Below are 16,543 nucleotides of genomic sequence, written 5' to 3' on the forward strand. Positions count from 1 at the left end.
TTCGGCTGTGGTTTTTTTTTTCTTCAATGTAATTCTATTCAAATAAATTGAAAAGTATTACAAAAGGTTGAGAACCACAAGCTAAAGAAAAATTGAACATTAGCAAAACAAAGGGCCAAATAGTAAAGTACATAACAGACAAAGTGAAGGCTCAAAAACAAAAGACATAATTGAAAAAACAGAAAATCATAGATTTGAACATAAACCACAGCTGCGCCAACCAGAGACCACCAGCCACAACACCATCGCAAATTCGCAGTCATCGAGAATGAGTAACTGGTAACAACACATACCAAAGATCCAAGTGGAAGATGGGGGGTAACTAGCCACCCGCAAAAAACATGCTCCTATAATCCAAGGGACAAGAGTTTTAAACGCATCCCCACACCACATATAGATACTGCCACCAAAAGAGATCGACATAAGTTGTACCCGCCCCGAGGAGCAAAGGGTGGTGATTGAGAACCAACAATGAAGGGTATCCATTGGCCAAAGGAGAGAGAACTGTAGAGGGGATTAAAAAAAAAAAGAGATTTGAGACATAACTCCAAGAAAATGCACCCATAGGGAGTGGGAGGAGCTGACGACTCACAAGTAGGGGAGGAGGAAAAGATGAGAAGAAAAGAAACACAAACAAACAGCAAAAGTAAAAAACTCTCACAGTGGAGAGGATGAACTCTCACAAGGAAGAGAGGAAACTCTCATAGAGGAGAGAGGAAAGCAGGGACTTGTAGGAAGAGAAACCAGGGAAGGAAGTGAGGAGAGGGGAGGAGGAACCAAGACCTCCTCCCCCAGTGCGGCATTGTTCAGTGTTTTTTCTCTCAAAGAGGGGTTTGGTCACCAAAAAATAGGTTTAGTCCAATTCGTCTGTTTTGGCCTACATTTTGGTCCTTTAATTTGTTGACATGTGAAAATTGAAATTTCTGAATGGGAAGATGTTAGTATGAAATTGTGTTGGCATTTCCTAGAACTTAATATAGATTTGGAAGTGTCATTTAGCTAGAGAGTTGAAACAAAATTGATGTCTCTGATTTCCAAAAACTACATGATTGAAACAGCTCAGCAATCCTCGAATTCCAAAATTGTGATTTAACACGTATGAGACATTTGATCTGAAGGGTAAGACATGTCATTTTTTTTTTGGGTGAGAAAAAGGTGGCAAAGGAGTCACCTCTCCGAGCCGGGCATGGGTGAAGGGAAAGCTCTCCCCATGGAGTTTATTTACACACCTTTGTGTGTGGTGCAGCCCATTCGAACGTGGGCTTGGGGACCGAAGGTTCAAACGTGGAGATTTTGATTTAAACGTGGGTTTTCCTTCTTATGAAGAAAAACTGATATAAAACTAGACCTTTATCTTCTTTCTTTGTAGAGCTTTCACGATCATATTTTCAGTCCATAAACTTTAGAAAGCTGAGTTTTTATTTAAGATAAATTATCAAGTGTTCCATGTTTACTTGGTGATTTATCAAACACTTTTATCATTCATATTGCATTCATTTGGATGTTCGGTGACTCATACGGTTAAGGGCACCAAGACTGTTGTGGCGGTTTTTCTCTGATGAGTTTGAATCGATCTTGACCAGTATTGGATTCAACATAATGAGAGTTGGAAGAACTCTGGCGAGCTTGAAGCAATTGTGACCAATATTGCATTCAACATAAGGATTGTCGAAAGATCATCCTATGACAGAAGTTGAGTTACGAAGAAGTCGATAAACATTATCTAAATTGTGTCTAGGATAAGTGTGTGAGTACTTCTTGTAATCATCGTTCTATAGTGGTTTTATTTTGGATTGAGGAGTTTCATGGATTTTCCCAGAGGTGGGGTTTTACAATGCAAAATAATTCTCCGTGTGTTCCTTTATTTTATGCTACGCACGTTTTAGGATTGATAAGTCATATCAGTCATGCTACTGAATTTTATTTTTATTTATTGATTATAATTTCAAATTGGCCTATTCACCCCACTCTAGGCGTTCTTAGTCATCCTTTAGGTAATTTATATTAGTTTAGAGCACTTCCACCTATTTGCCATGGCTGGCAAAGGAAAAGGGCAAGTAAGGGTGGTTACTATTCACATGAATAGTACATGCCCTAATAATTTTTTTTTTGCTTTTCCACCCCATTTGCCGACGTCGGCGCTGACATCAGAGCCCCCATGCAACTGCTCGAGTTGTTCTTGCCTTCGGGCCTGCCTAGTTTTGGTGGAGCCCACCATTTGCCAGGGGGCCTTTTGCTCTGACAGTCTCAACCGGTGAAAATGCCCTTAAAATAGATTATTGCTTTTATAAAAATAAAAAAATAAAAAATTATGCAATAGTGTATGCTTACAATGATATAAGTTTATAGCTTTACTTGCTCTCCTGGAAAAGTGGTTTGAAAAGGCGAAACATTTTGTACTAACAAAGGAGGAAAAAGATCTCAAGAGATTCACAATAAGTCATCATAGACGTAGGAATTATTAGACTGCTAGTGGATTGGAAAGCTGTGGGATCAATGTATATACTTTATATCAATATCTATAGAAATTTAATTGTAATTTAGAATTGTTCCCAATAATTAAAGAGATATCTGCAGCCTCAAGTCAAAACGAATATGCAGCCATCTACTAAAGTTTTTCAGAAAATTAAAACCATCCTTAAAATCAATGCACGTCTCATAAGTAGGAAGATAATTTGGAATTTCAGTCAATTGGGCTGCCATGTATTTCATGCTATTAGATTAGACCCGTTCTCTTTTGAGAACAGTAGATAGGAAGAAGGTTCGAGTTGGGAATAGGTGCCAAACCGGCGGCATAGTGACCTGTATATAAATTATTATGTCACAATTGCAGCACGATATAAATTTGCCAATTTCCATTACAACCCACTAATTTGATACCCCCCCACTGGCCATGCACTTTTAGTGGCAATACATATATGTCCCTGTCCGTGGCTAATTAATTTAATCAAAACTTAAACAAATGAGGATTAACTTTGGGATGCATATTAGCGCATCATTAACATTAAGATAATGACGCATTATCATCCTAAACACGATCGATGTGATTGTTTGCATGCGTGTATAGACAGATGAACCTATATTTGGTAACCAAAAGAAAAAGATTTTAAAAAACACTCCACTTATGGCAGCTTCCCAAATTATGATTTTATTTTTCCCAATCCTTAAGGACTCGTTTGTTAGGGAAAACTAGATAAGATTGGACTAGACTAGCAAAATGACTACATTTCACGTGCAATCAAGATATAATATGGATATTGATGTCTAACTTAAAAGATGAATGATGACTATTCATAATAAGAAGTTGATGACTAAAACTTATCCCTCATTTGATATTGGGGCTTAAAATATTGAAGCCAAGTGACCAAAGTGCTCCTCTATTCCACTTGGAAATGTCATGGTGGTCAATGCAGTCATGGTCAATTGAGGCTCATTCTCTTTAGCAGTTTCTGGGTAGCTAGAGTGGCAGTCCAAAACAGTAATAACACCCATCACCATGGAACCACCCAAAAGTTGACATGGCTTGGGTTTGAGTGGAACTGTGGTCCATATCCCCACTAGCACATCTTATTCACAAATCCCATCCACTCATTAAATTGAAAGTGCAAACTTCAATTCAATATTGTTTTTCGTTGGATCCCCATACCATATGTTGGATAATATCTACATACCTATACTATCTTACGTATTTGTATCAAATTTTTGTGCTACTAATTAAATATGGTCATTACCATTTCAAGGTGATGCTCATTGCTTTGAATTCATTGGATTATTAGAGCATCTCTAACAGCTTTTTCAATATTTTTGGAATTCTAAAATAGGTGAGTCACATCAGAAAATCTCTCTCCAACAGTTTCTTCAACCTCAGTTATCAAAGCTCATTAAATGGGTTAATCCATATACGGAGGAGTTCATTGTGGTTATTGTGCTTCCTTATTTCTATTAATCCTATGTAGTTTTTTTTGTTTGTATAAGTCATTATGATTGACAATCATTAAGCTTAAATTATGAATGCAATGTGTCGTTTTTCTTTAGGAGACTATGACACTAGGTAGTGCCCTCAATCACTTTCGTTCAATTGAGGCCGTGCTTTCGTTCATATCATTTACAAGGTACTAAAATGTCACTAGATATACCCAAAAAAACCTTTTGTTTTGTGGAAATTTTAAACAAGAAGCAAACTTCAATGAAAGAATGAAACGTTAATTTAAAATATTTTTCAAAGACTTCAAATTTGGTCAAATCAACCATGGATTATGGACCATAGACTAGTAAAGTGGATTGCTTTTACACGATTCAACTTCTCACTCATGAAACTTTCCAATGAACAGGGACACAGTTGCCATTTTTGGAGAAGACAAGGGGACACATGTCCTTTGCACTCAACATATCCCAGTTTCCCTTTGCCTTCCCCCACACCGCGTATTTACTCGGAAACTCACAAACTCGCTTTGACTCGGGACCTCCCTTTGAACTTCTCCAAAGTCCCAAATGAAAAATATGTTTCCCGAAACGAAAAATACAAAAAACAAACAAAGCCAACATTAAAAAGTAAAACCCAAGTGTTTTTCACAAGCACAATTTCTAAAAAACGTGTGGACGGTGAGATCAACAGGACCCCAACTTTTCCTCTGCCATGCTCATTTTCTCTTTTGTATATATATACACTACAAAGCACAGACACCAACTCATCATATTCTGCATATTCTGCACTCACTTCTTTTACAACAACCATTCTTTCTTTCTTTTTTTCTTTCTCTGCACAAACCACAAAGCAAAAAGACTCAAACTTTCTGAACAAATTGAGTTTCAGAGTGACTCTGTTTGTGCAGAGAATTAAGGCAGAAAAGATGGCACTGACTAAACAAATCATGGGTACTTCTTTGATGGACAAGTCTAAATTTGTTTCATCATCATCTAAATTGTTTTTAAATCAGAACCAGTTTTTGGTCAGACCAAGTTTGGTTCCTTCACAGAGGAGGAGGGAGCATTTGAGGAAGGCTAACAGGGGTACTGTGGCTGCCATCAGTGAAGATTTGGTGAAGATTGTGCCTGTTTTTTCTGCAGAGAAGCCTGTCAAGTTCAAGGTGAGAGCTGTTGTGACTGTGAGGAACAAGATCAAGGAGGACTTGAAAGAGACCATCTCCAAACACTTAGATGCTCTCACAGACAAAATTGGTAGAAATATTGCTTTGGAGCTCATCAGCACTGAAATAGACCCAAGTAAGCAACTTTCTATTATTTGGGAATACTTTGCTAATATTTTGGACCCAACTGAGAATTTTAATACTTTTTTTTTTAATTGTTGCTAATTTGGTTCTTCCTCAAATTTTTATAGGAACCAAGGCACCCAAGAAAAGCAGTGAAGGTGTGCTCAAGGACTGGTCAAAGAAATCTAATCTCAAAGCAGAGAGGGTTAATTACACAGCTGAGTTTATGGTGGACTCAAATTTTGGTATCCCAGGAGCAATCACGGTTACAAACAAGCATCAAAAAGAGTTCTTTTTGGAAACTATAACCCTTGAAGGTTTCGCCTGCGGTCCATTACATTTCCCAGTTAATTCCTGGATGCAATCTAAGAAAGATCACCCTGGGAAAAGAATAGTCTTCTTCAACAAGGTAGATTAGATTTCATTTTTTCCATTTTCCATTGATCATGGTTTGCCTAGATGGGAAAGTCAAACCTTCTAATTTATTAGGTTTTGAATATCTGCAAGTGACTAATAATTAAGTTGGTACGTCAGAAAAGTTGAATGGTTCATGGCTAGCAGCTTAATATTATTGTTATTATTAACTTAGTTGCCTGGTCCCTTCTTTCATGAACTCAGTTTCTGTCTGTGTTCTCCCTTGATGAGCCACTCATTAATTGGTTTAGGTCATGGGCCATTGGGCCCCATAATTAAAGGCTACCGACTACCATGGTCCATGATATCATTCCGTCCTTTTGTTTTATACTTGTATATTACAGAACTAATATTTTTGGCAGCATGTTTAAATAAATATTGATTTTTTGTAATTTTTTGTTTTGAGCAGCCATATTTGCCAAACCAGACTCCTGAGGGGCTCAAAGAACTGAGACAGAAAGAGCTGAAGAATTTGAGGGGTGATGGAAGTGGAGTCAGAAAATTATCTGATAGGATCTATGACTATGCTTTGTATAATGATTTGGGAAACCCTGATAAGGGAACTGACTTAGCTAGGCCTACAGTTGGTGGTCAAAAATTTCCCTATCCAAGAAGATGTCGCACTGGTCGCCTCCCAACTGATACTGGTAAATTACGCTCAAATATTTTAACACGTAAATGTTCTCTTGTCAGACGGTCTGAAAATATACTATTGTAATATGTAACTAATTTTTATTCTGCCTTGTTTGTGGCACAGATATGTCAGCAGAGAGCAGGGTTGAGAAGCCACTACCAATGTATGTTCCTAGAGATGAACAGTTTGAGGAGTCAAAAATGGACACATTTTCTTTTGGGAGGCTCAAGGGTGTTCTTCATAACTTGATCCCTTCCTTGATGTCTAGTTTCAAGGGTGACAAAGATTTCCGGGTATTCGGCGACATCGACAGCCTCTACAGTGAAGGAATCCTCCTTAAATTGGGGCTGCAAGATGAGCTCCTAAAGAAACTTCCATTGCCAAATATGGTCAGCAAGTTCCAAGACTATAACCAGGGCATTCTCAAATATGACACGCCCAAGATTCTAAGCAGTGAGTTTCATCATGTTTTTAATTAATCACTATACATTATTATAAAAATTATAATCCCTCCATGTGCCCACTATCCCTATGCATATAAAAAATACATGCAGTGCGCAGTCATTATTTAATTTAAATCATTGATTAGGTTTTTGATTAACTAAGATCTGATTCCATGTGCAGAGGACAAGCTAGCTTGGTTGAGAGATGACGAATTTGCCCGTCAAGCAGTGGCAGGGGTTAATCCATCGAGCATTGAGAGGCTCAAAGTTTTCCCACCAGTGAGCAAACTTGATCCTGAAATCTATGGGCCTTTAGAGTCTGCACTCAAAGAAGAGCATATTACACCTAATATCCATGGCATGACTGTGCAACAGGTAACACCAATTATACCATTTTCTATTTTAATACTTTTGATGTTTTCTAAGAACTGCTGTTCAGACTTCGAGTTTGTAAATCTACTCCACTTGGAAAATAATAAAATAATAAAAATTATTTTTTTTTATGTTAAACTGAGAATGCGAATAACAATTCTTTTCTTCAATTGTGTTTTCTTGCGTTTCTCATTTTGGTTTTATATTTTGTGCAGGCATTGGATGAGAACAAGTTGTACATAGTGGATTACCATGACGTTTACCTTCCATTTCTTGATCGAATTAATGCTCTGGATGGGAGAAAAGCATATGCAACTCGTACCCTTTATTTCTTGACACCAACCGGAGCTCTTAAGCCCATTGCCATAGAGCTTAGCCTCCCAAATTCAGGACCAAGTTCGAGATCAAAGCGTGTTTTGACACCTGCAACTGATGCTACTTCCAATTGGATGTGGCAGCTTGCTAAGGCCCATGTCTGCGCCAACGATGCCGGGGTCCACCAACTCGTACACCATTGGTAAGTAAAGTTGTCGCGATAATATTAGTTAACCGCCTTATGTGTGAGTTGATGTTCTTGCCTAACTCTTGTATAATATATAAGTTTTTTTTATTATACTGAATTTTTGTTGCATTGGTTGCAGGCTACGTACCCATGCTACCCTAGAACCATTTATATTGGCAGCACATAGACAATTGAGTGCAATGCACCCAATCTACAAGCTTTTGGATCCTCACATGAGATATACACTAGAGATCAATGCATTGGCTCGCCAGATCTTAATCAACGCTGATGGTGTTATTGAGTCATGCTTCACTCCCGGCCGCTATGCCATGGAAATTAGTTCTTCTGCATACGAAAACTGGCGCTTTGACCGTGAAAGCCTTCCCGCAGATCTCGTACAAAGGTACGATACCAAGAGCTTAGCAAGATTCTTTAATACATGTTATGTTTTAACTCGATGGTACTTGTCAGGCCATGGGACAAGGAAGTCCTTCCCCAAAGCTTTATTTTTTATTTTTTTCCCATTTTATGTGTTGTCTTTCTGTGTTCTCTGGCTAATCTTATTTGGTGCATGATTTTTGTGATGCAGGGGCATGGCAGTGCCTGACCCAACACAACCCCAGGGTGTGAGACTTGTGCTCGAAGATTACCCATATGGCAGTGATGGTTTGCTAATCTGGGGTGCAATTGAGAACTGGGTTCGAACCTATGTGCACCATTACTACCCAGACTCGAGCCTGATACGAAACGACAGAGAGCTACAAAATTGGTACTCAGAGTCCATCAATGTAGGCCACGCAGATCTCCGCCACGAAAACTGGTGGCCCTCATTGTCCTCAGCAGATGACCTAGTCTCTATCCTCAGCACTCTAATTTGGCTAGCATCAGCACAACATGCTGCACTCAACTTTGGCCAGTACCCTTATGGAGGGTATGTGCCCAACAGGCCACCCCTAATGAGAAGGCTGATACCAGAAGAAAATGACCCTGAATATGCAAGTTTCATATCAGACCCACAAAAGTACTTCCTCTCTTCACTGCCTAGTGTCCTACAAGCCATCAAGTACATGGCTGTTGTGGACATATTGTCCACACATTCACCAGATGAAGAGTATCTTGGGGAGAGGCAGCAGCCCTCTACGTGGTCAGGTGATGCAGAAATTGTTGAGGCATTTTACAAGTTTTCTGCAGAGATGATAGAGATTGAGAAGGAGATCGAAAAGAGGAACAGTGATCCAAAGCTTAAGCACAGGTGCGGGGCTGGTGTTTTGCCTTACGAGCTGCTTGCTCCAAGTTCTGAACCTGGGATCACTTGTAGGGGTGTGCCTAATAGTGTTTCAATTTGAGTCCAAAATTGAGGGCTCATGAATTTAGTTTATTATTTTGTAATTATAATTAATAACATAATGTAATATGTCTTTTGGGTATCTAGTGGATGATGAATATGTTAAATACTACAGCTGATCGTAATTAATCGATTTTCTTCAACTTGGTCACATCTTCTGTCTATTCTCTGACAATCTCACTGACTTTTTTATTTATTTAAAACATCTTACTTTTTGTATTCTAGAACAATATGGAAATCTCTACTCACCTTATGAGCTAAATGTGATAAAAGCTTTATCGCTAATTTAAAATTTAAACAAAAAAATGTGATAAAAGCTAGTGTGAGCGTGGCCCTGCACATGTTTGCTTTTGACTGGTCAATGTTATTGGTCCTTACATTTTTCATAATTTTAATATAAGCATAGTCTAAACTATAAGGAACTCTTGATCCTTCTTCTCCTTTCTTCTTGGTCTCTCTTCTCTGCAACCCCCTTTGGTTCCAGGAATTTTCCCTTGGAACCAACCCCTTCGACTAATAAATTGGGCGACTCTCTCTTCCGTCATGTTGTAAAGAGATTTTTTTCCGCAATTTTATATTGGGTTTTGCTTCTCCCCAATTTTTGTACTGGGTTTTGTTTATACCTAGTCCTTTTGGTCCGACTTTTAAAATCTCTTATTTTGAAAAGGTAGATCTAGATGGATCTTTTATACTAGGTCTTAGTGAGATCATGTGGGATCAAGGACGAAGCTACCTACAAGGCTACAACCCTAGCCTAGGTAGGCTTTTTTTTGCCTTCCTTATAGCATCTCCACTGGTGTCCCCCCAACCCGGGCAACAAGGGGCCTAGCCCCAATTTGTAGTTCCAGCGGGCTTCTACAGCCCTGGTAGATCATGGGTCCCACCAAACCAGGCCAGCCCAAAGGCAAGAATAGCATGGGCTGTTGCCTGAGTTTGCTGATGTCAGCAATGAAAAAAAAAAAATTTTAATCTAAAAAAATACCAAAAATTTCAGAATTTTTAAAAAATAAGTACTTAGTCATATTCTTCACTTCCCCACACCAAAACTCTATACAAATTTCTCTCATCATATCTTATGTGAATAGTGGTTGCCCTTCGGTTGCCATGACAATGGATGGAAACACCATAACCTTTTGTAAGGGCTACCACTATTTACGTGAATAGTAATAGCCCTTGCCTTACCCTTTACCCTTACCCTTTGCCATGACAAATGGGTGGAAGTGCTCTTAAAGAATAGACCTATAGCTAAGGTAGGTTTAATGTTTATTTAAAGATTTTTTTTTTGGTTGGAAATTTAAAGAATATACCTATAGCCCATCAACAAAACTTTCTCACTTTGAGCACACCTTTCTCACTGGGCCCTCATTTTGGGAATATGGGTGCGGCTACTTTCTTCTTCTTCTTTTTTTTTTTTTCAATGTCTATCTTGGCGGTTTCTCATTTGGACAATGCTTGGCTCCTGACATATCAGGAGCCATCCTTCCTCAACAATGACGTGGGCTCCTTAAACAACAACACGTGTTTCCTTTTTTCTTCTTTTTTTCCCCTTTCTTTCAACGCTTTTAACCAAACATTTTGGCAACTCTAAAAAGTTTTAGGTTAAGAGTTTCGAAAATCTCTCTCTTCTTGAGAGCTTCCCTCTCTACCTGAGAGTTTCCATATCCTTCGTGGTATTACTGTTCTTCTTTTTTCCAACTTAGTTTGAGTTCTTCCTAGACAACTTCTAGTTCCAAATCTCATCTCTTTCCACGTCTACCTTTCTTTCTGTCCAAGTCCTCACCTACCCTTTCACTCTTTACTTTTTTCTCCACCATCTTTACCCTCAAACCACAATTCAGCTCTTTAAACTACCCTCCCCTTTTTCCTTAAAACTCTTTCCCTTCACTTGTACCTCTTATCCCTTCCTGTTTTTTTCACCATCGACCCACTTTTTTCTTTTTTCAAAATGACAGAGAATACCTTAAGTGCTGACCAGCTCCTTCAACAATGGGATTGTCTTGACCTTGGTGGGGTCCAGGCGGGGACTATGTTAGCTGGAACCATCATTGCAGACAAACCCCCAAACAGGGGAGCTGCAAAGGGAATTCTCAAGAAGGCCTGGAGCGGTTTTGGTGAAGCCAAAATAGTGGAGGTGAAGGATAAAATCTTTGCTATTACTGTCAGTGATGCGACAATGGCCAAAAGGATCCTGGATACCGGGCCTTGGTCAGTTATGGGGTTCTCTTCTTCCATTCAACCTTGGCCATCTGATTTGGCTATTGAAGAAATTCAATTTCACCGTATACCTTTTTGGGTTCAAGCACATGGTGTTCCTTTGAAAGATATGACCATTGCAAAAGCTAATCTTCTGGGGCATTTTATTGGTGATGTTTTGCAAGTAAAGGACCCAGTCCAAGCAGGTGGTCTTCGGGGCTTTCTCCGAGTCCGTGTTTTGGTTGACATAAGTAAACCCCTTCCACCTGGGTTTGGTCTACCACGGTCAGATCATTCCAAACTATGGATTGCATTTTGTTATGAGAAACTCTCAAACTTCTGCTTTGCTTGTGGGCGTCTTGGCCATGGGGAAAATGATTGTAGTTTTGTTACCGCTACTATGAGAACCCAATCAGAGCAGCTATTCGGAGAATGGATGGGCACTGGGCCGGCACCAAGTCTCGATACTTTATTTACAGCACCTCCCCAACCAAGAGGCCGCCGTCGTGCACCTGGTCGGCGTTACTCTGATCCAGTGGCAGGTGTTGACCACACTCCTGGTCTGGGTTTCGGGGGCACCGCTGGGTCTGACATCCCCGCACTGACAGTGGAACAGGAGGAGAGTCTGCACTTGAACTCTGTGCCTGGTCTTGGTACTGCTGCCACCGCCATTTTGTCGGAGGAACATTCTCTGGCGCTTGGGATGGGACTTAACCCCATGGAATTTGGGAACCAACCTATGCTCCTTGGCACACCGATTCATGATTCTAATATGGTGGATTCAACGATCTCTTTGAAACCTTCTCGTGCAAATGTCTTGCCTTTTGACACTGATAGTTCTGAAAATCTTTATAGGACACCTGCTGCTTTCTTGTCAAGTGGGCCACTGGTAAATCATTCTGGCCACCACCTTTTAGGCCTTGGGGAATCGTTGGACTCATGCTTGGGCCCTATCTTGGGAAACAATGTGGCTGATGTGGCCCAGCCACTTGGGTCTGATCCTTTCCTTCTTGGGCCAACCACTGAGCACATTATGGGAACTAGACAGCAAGGGGCTGACAGTAATTTTGTGCATGGTTGGTCATGCAAAACCAGCAGCAAAGGACGTATGGCAAAACGTATTGCTTCTGAGTTTCCTCCTGACCTCACTCCAGCCAAGCGACGCATGCATGTTGCTCCTTTTGGGGATGACCTGCCAACCCAAAAACGTTTTAGGTGCCATACTGACCCAACTACAATGAACTCATCGGTGGAGGCTGCTTCGGCTCAGCCCCGCCGGTCCCAATGAATATCCTATGCTGGAACTGCCAAGGACTTGGGAACCCTTGGACAGTTAATGGATTAAAGAGTTTAATCCGAAAAGAATCTCCCGCGATCGTTTTCCTTTGTGAAACCCGTTGTAGTAGTGGTCACATGAACAAGTTGAAAATGAGGTTTGGTTTTGCGCATGTTCTGGCCGTGAGTTCCAGGGGCCAATCTGGTGGTTTGGCTCTACTCTGGAACAATGATACTGAGTTGTTTATTAAGTCTTTTTCGGATCACTTTATTGATGCTGAAGTTGGTTCTATTGGGGTGGCTGGGAGATGGCGTCTCACGGGCTTCTACGGCTTTCCGGCAACCGCCGACCGGGATAAGTCCTGGGTGTTGCTTTCTCAGCTGGGTTTGCATAATCATTTACCTTGGCTTTGTGTTGGTGATTTTAATGAGCTCCTCTTTGCGCATGAGAAGGAGGGGGGGCTCCCTCGTAGTGATCGGCAGATGAATGGTTTTCGTGAGGTTGTGGATCTCTGTGCTTTTCAGGACTTGGGTTTCTCTGGCTACAAGTTTACTTGGAAGCGAAACTATGCGGGTGAGGTAATCCGTGAACGGCTGGACCGGGCTTTGGCAAAGTCGGACTGGCAGGACCATTTCCCTCTTTCGTATGTTTTGCATCTTGACCCTTGTGCGTCAGATCATCTGCCCATCCTCGTGGTTCTCCAGTCTCAGCCGCGGCGTCGTCGTCCATCCCGAAAGCGGTTTCGTTTTGAGGAGATGTGGTCAGCCCATGCTGACTGTGAGCGGGTGGTGCAGCAGAGCTGGTCTGCTGGGTCTTGGTTGAACCCTACTACACGCTTCGAGAAACGTCAATCATCGACGTCCCTGAAGTTGCGAACCTGGAGTTCGGCGGAATTTGGTAATACTGCACGGCGACTTTCTGACCTTCGGGCGAAGTTGGCCCTTTTTTTCCAAGCTCCGTACTCTAGTTCCTTGGATGATGAGAAACGGGTGGTTCAGGGTGACCTTAACGCTCTGCTTCATATGGAGGAGATATATTGGAGGCAGCGCTCAAGGGCTATTTGGCTGAAAGCGGGGGACAAAAACTCCAGGTTCTTCCACCAACATGCCAATCATCGCCGAAAGCGGAACCTGTTACGGGGTATCCTTGATGAGGAGGGTAGGTGGCATTCTGACGATGCTGGGATTGAGAAGACGGTTCTTGATTATTTCACCCAGTTGTTTTCGTCTGCTCAGGGTGAGGGGACGGGTGAGATTCTTGATGACCTGGAGTGTCGGGTCTCGCCTGAGATGAACCATTCCCTAATGCAGCCGTTCTGTTCTGTTGAGATAAAACATGCTCTGTTCCAAATGCATCCTTCCAAGGCTCCTGGGCCGGATGGTATGTCCCCTTTTTTCTATCAGAAATACTGGGCTATTGTTGGGGACGACGTTGTGCGTGCTGTCACTGAGTATTTTCGGTGTCCGGGGGCAGTCTCAAGGATCAATTCTACTTCTGTTGCTTTAATCCCTAAGGTGAGGGAGGTCCGAAATATGTCTCATATTCGCCCTATTAGCCTGTGCAATGTTATCTACCGTATTGGGGCGAAGGTCCTTGCAAACCGGTTAAAAGGACTCCTTCATCACATCATCTCCCCAAACCAGTCCGCTTTTGTTCCGGGTAGATTGATTTCTGACAATTCCATTGTGGCTTTTGAAATGGCCCACCATTTACGTAAACGTAGACGTGGCAAGAAGGGTTGCATGGCAACTAAACTAGACATGAGTAAGGCCTATGACCGTGTGGAGTGGAATTTCCTGGAGGAGGTCATGTTGAAGCTGGGGTTCCACGCTCAGTGGGTGGAAATGCTGATGGCCTGCTGATGGCCTGTGTTCGTACAGTTACATATTCCTTCCTTATTAATGGGGAGCCTCGGGGCAACTTGCATCCTTCTAGGGGTCTTCGTCAGGGGGACCCTATTTCGCCCTACATGTTCCTATTCTGTGCAGAGGGGCTTACTACCCTGCTTAATATGGCCGAGCGTCGTAGGGAGCTGCAGGGCATCACCATCTGTCGTGGGGCACCGAGCGTCAGCCACCTTTTCTTTGCGGATGACAGCTTTATCTTTGCTCGGGCTAACTCAGCTAACTGTTACCATTTACGACATATCCTTGAGTTATATGAACGGGCCTCGGGACAGAAAATTAATTGTGGAAAGAGTACTGTGGCTTTTAGCTCAAATATCCCTATTGACGTTCAGGGGATCTTGGCCCATCAACTCGGCATCAACAAGGTTTCTCACCATGACATTTATCTGGGGCTGCCTATGGTGGTGGGACGCTCAAAAAATATTTGCTTCCAGAGCATTAAGGAGCGTGTTTGGAAGAGGATGCAGGGTTGGCAGGACAAGACCCTCAGTATGGCAGGCAAGGAAATCTTAATTAAGGTGGTGGCCCAGGCTATTCCTACTTACACTATGAGTTGCTTCCTGCTACCCAAAAGCTTTTGTTCTGATCTTGAGCAACTTTTGGCAAGGTTCTGGTGGGGTCAGCATGGTGATAGGCGAAAAATCCACTGGATGCGTTGGGGCAAGTTGGGTCTACCAAAGAGCGAGGGTGGGTTGGGTTTTAGGAGCCTCTATGCGTTCAACCTTGCTATGCTTGCTAAGCAAGGGTGGCGCCTCCTTCATAACCCAGATTCTCTGATCAGCAAGCTCTTGAAGGCTAGGTATTTTCCCCACTCTTCTCTCCTGGATGCGGTTCCGGGTTCCAAACCATCATTTGTTTGGAGTAGCATTCTCTCTGCTATGAAGGTTATTACCCGTGGTTCTCGGTGGCGTGTGGGTAATGGGTCCGATATTAAGGTTTGGGGGGACCGGTGGCTCCCTAGGCCAACCAGCTTTGAAGTGGTTACTCCTCCTGTCGTGGGGCTTGAAGAGTTAAAAGTTAGCAGCCTCATTTGTAAGGCGAGCCAACCCCAGTGGAATATACCACTTCTTACGTCCCTGTTCCCGCCTTTGGATATGGAGGAGATTCTTATGGTGCCTTTAAGCCTCCGGTCTCCCCCAGACTGCCTCATTTGGCATTTTGACCGGAAGGGAAAATTCTCTGTTAAGAGCGCGTACCGTGTGGCTCTTACTTTGTCGACTGACCCCGACCCACCATCTTCCTCGGTTTCGGGCATGACTCTGTTGTGGAAGTGGGTTTGGAATGCAAAGCTCCCTGAAAAGATTAAATTATGTACCTGGCGTGGTATCCATGATATGCTTCCTACGTGTTGTGCTCTTGCTAAGCGGCGGGTCTCTTTACCGCAACTGGGGTGCTGCATTTGTGGAGGTGCGGAGGAGTCAACATTACATATCCTCCGGAATTGCCCGTTTGCTCAGGCGGTCTGGCGTTTGCTCCCGGGTCTTCTCTCCTCTGATCGGCACGCTGACTTACCCTTACAAGATTGGCTCTTTGTCTCTTGGCGTGAGTTGCCGTCCGCTGCTCGTGCCCTGTCCATGGTCGTGATGTGGGCCTTGTGGTCTAACCGGAATGATGTTACATGGCGTAGCACGCAGCGGCAGCCGCATGATCTCGTTCAGTTTGTGCTCCAATATATGGAGGAGTTCCGGTGTGCAAATGACCAACCTACGGGTAGTCATGCCTCCCTTGGTGCGAGTTGCTGGAGTTGCCCTCCACCAGGCACGATCAAAATCAACTTCGACGGGGCCTTCCACCCTGGGTCGACTGGGGGGGGGTGTTGGGGTTGTCATTAGGGACGAAGATGGGAGATTTCTGGCTGCCCTTGCGATGCGTGTGTCTTTCGCTAGTTCTGCGGAACATGTTGAGTGCCTCGCGGCTCAAGAGGCTGTACGGTTCTGGTGGAAGATGGGGGGGCAGGCGGTCAGGTTTGAGGGTGACTCGCTCAATACTATCCAGGATGTTCTCTCCTCCGAGGTAAACTTGTCCCCCTTGGGGCAGCTTATCGAAGATATTCAGTCTAGCTTGCGGGATCACCGGAGGGATTGCTTTAGTTTTGTTCGCCGTGAGGCCAATGGTGTAGCTCATTGTTTAGCTAAATTTGCTGTTAACTGTTCGCACCCATGTGCGTGGGTCGAGGTGCCCCCTGATTTTATTCAGGACGCCCTTGATGTCGATAGTTGTACTCGAGGTCAGGCTTTTCGCCCCCCT

General features: G+C 42.7%; 2 protein-coding genes across 2 annotated transcripts; both read left to right on the top strand.

Annotated features, from left to right (window-relative positions):
* Positions 1-4,649: 4,649 nt before the first annotated feature.
* Positions 4,650-9,071, top strand: LOC110768882 (linoleate 13S-lipoxygenase 3-1, chloroplastic). The gene is made up of 8 exons (XM_088250492.1): positions 4,650-5,223; positions 5,339-5,619; positions 6,034-6,271; positions 6,382-6,711; positions 6,883-7,076; positions 7,289-7,590; positions 7,715-7,978; positions 8,165-9,071. Exons 1-8 carry the CDS (start codon positions 4,851-4,853, stop codon positions 8,919-8,921), a joined length of 2,739 nt encoding a protein of 912 aa, XP_088106618.1. The 5' UTR covers positions 4,650-4,850; the 3' UTR covers positions 8,922-9,071.
* A 3,470-nt stretch (positions 9,072-12,541) lies between these two features.
* LOC148295451 (uncharacterized) lies at positions 12,542-14,251 on the top strand. Its single transcript, XM_088250174.1, has one exon. The coding sequence runs from the start codon at positions 12,542-12,544 to the stop codon at positions 14,249-14,251; it is 1,710 nt and encodes a 569-aa protein (XP_088106300.1).
* The last annotated feature ends 2,292 nt before the right edge of the window (positions 14,252-16,543 follow it).

This window comes from Prunus avium, chromosome 3 (assembly GCF_965620075.1).
Source record: "Prunus avium chromosome 3, drPruAviu1.hap1.1, whole genome shotgun sequence".
In the NCBI taxonomy this organism is placed as follows: domain Eukaryota; kingdom Viridiplantae; phylum Streptophyta; class Magnoliopsida; order Rosales; family Rosaceae; genus Prunus; species Prunus avium.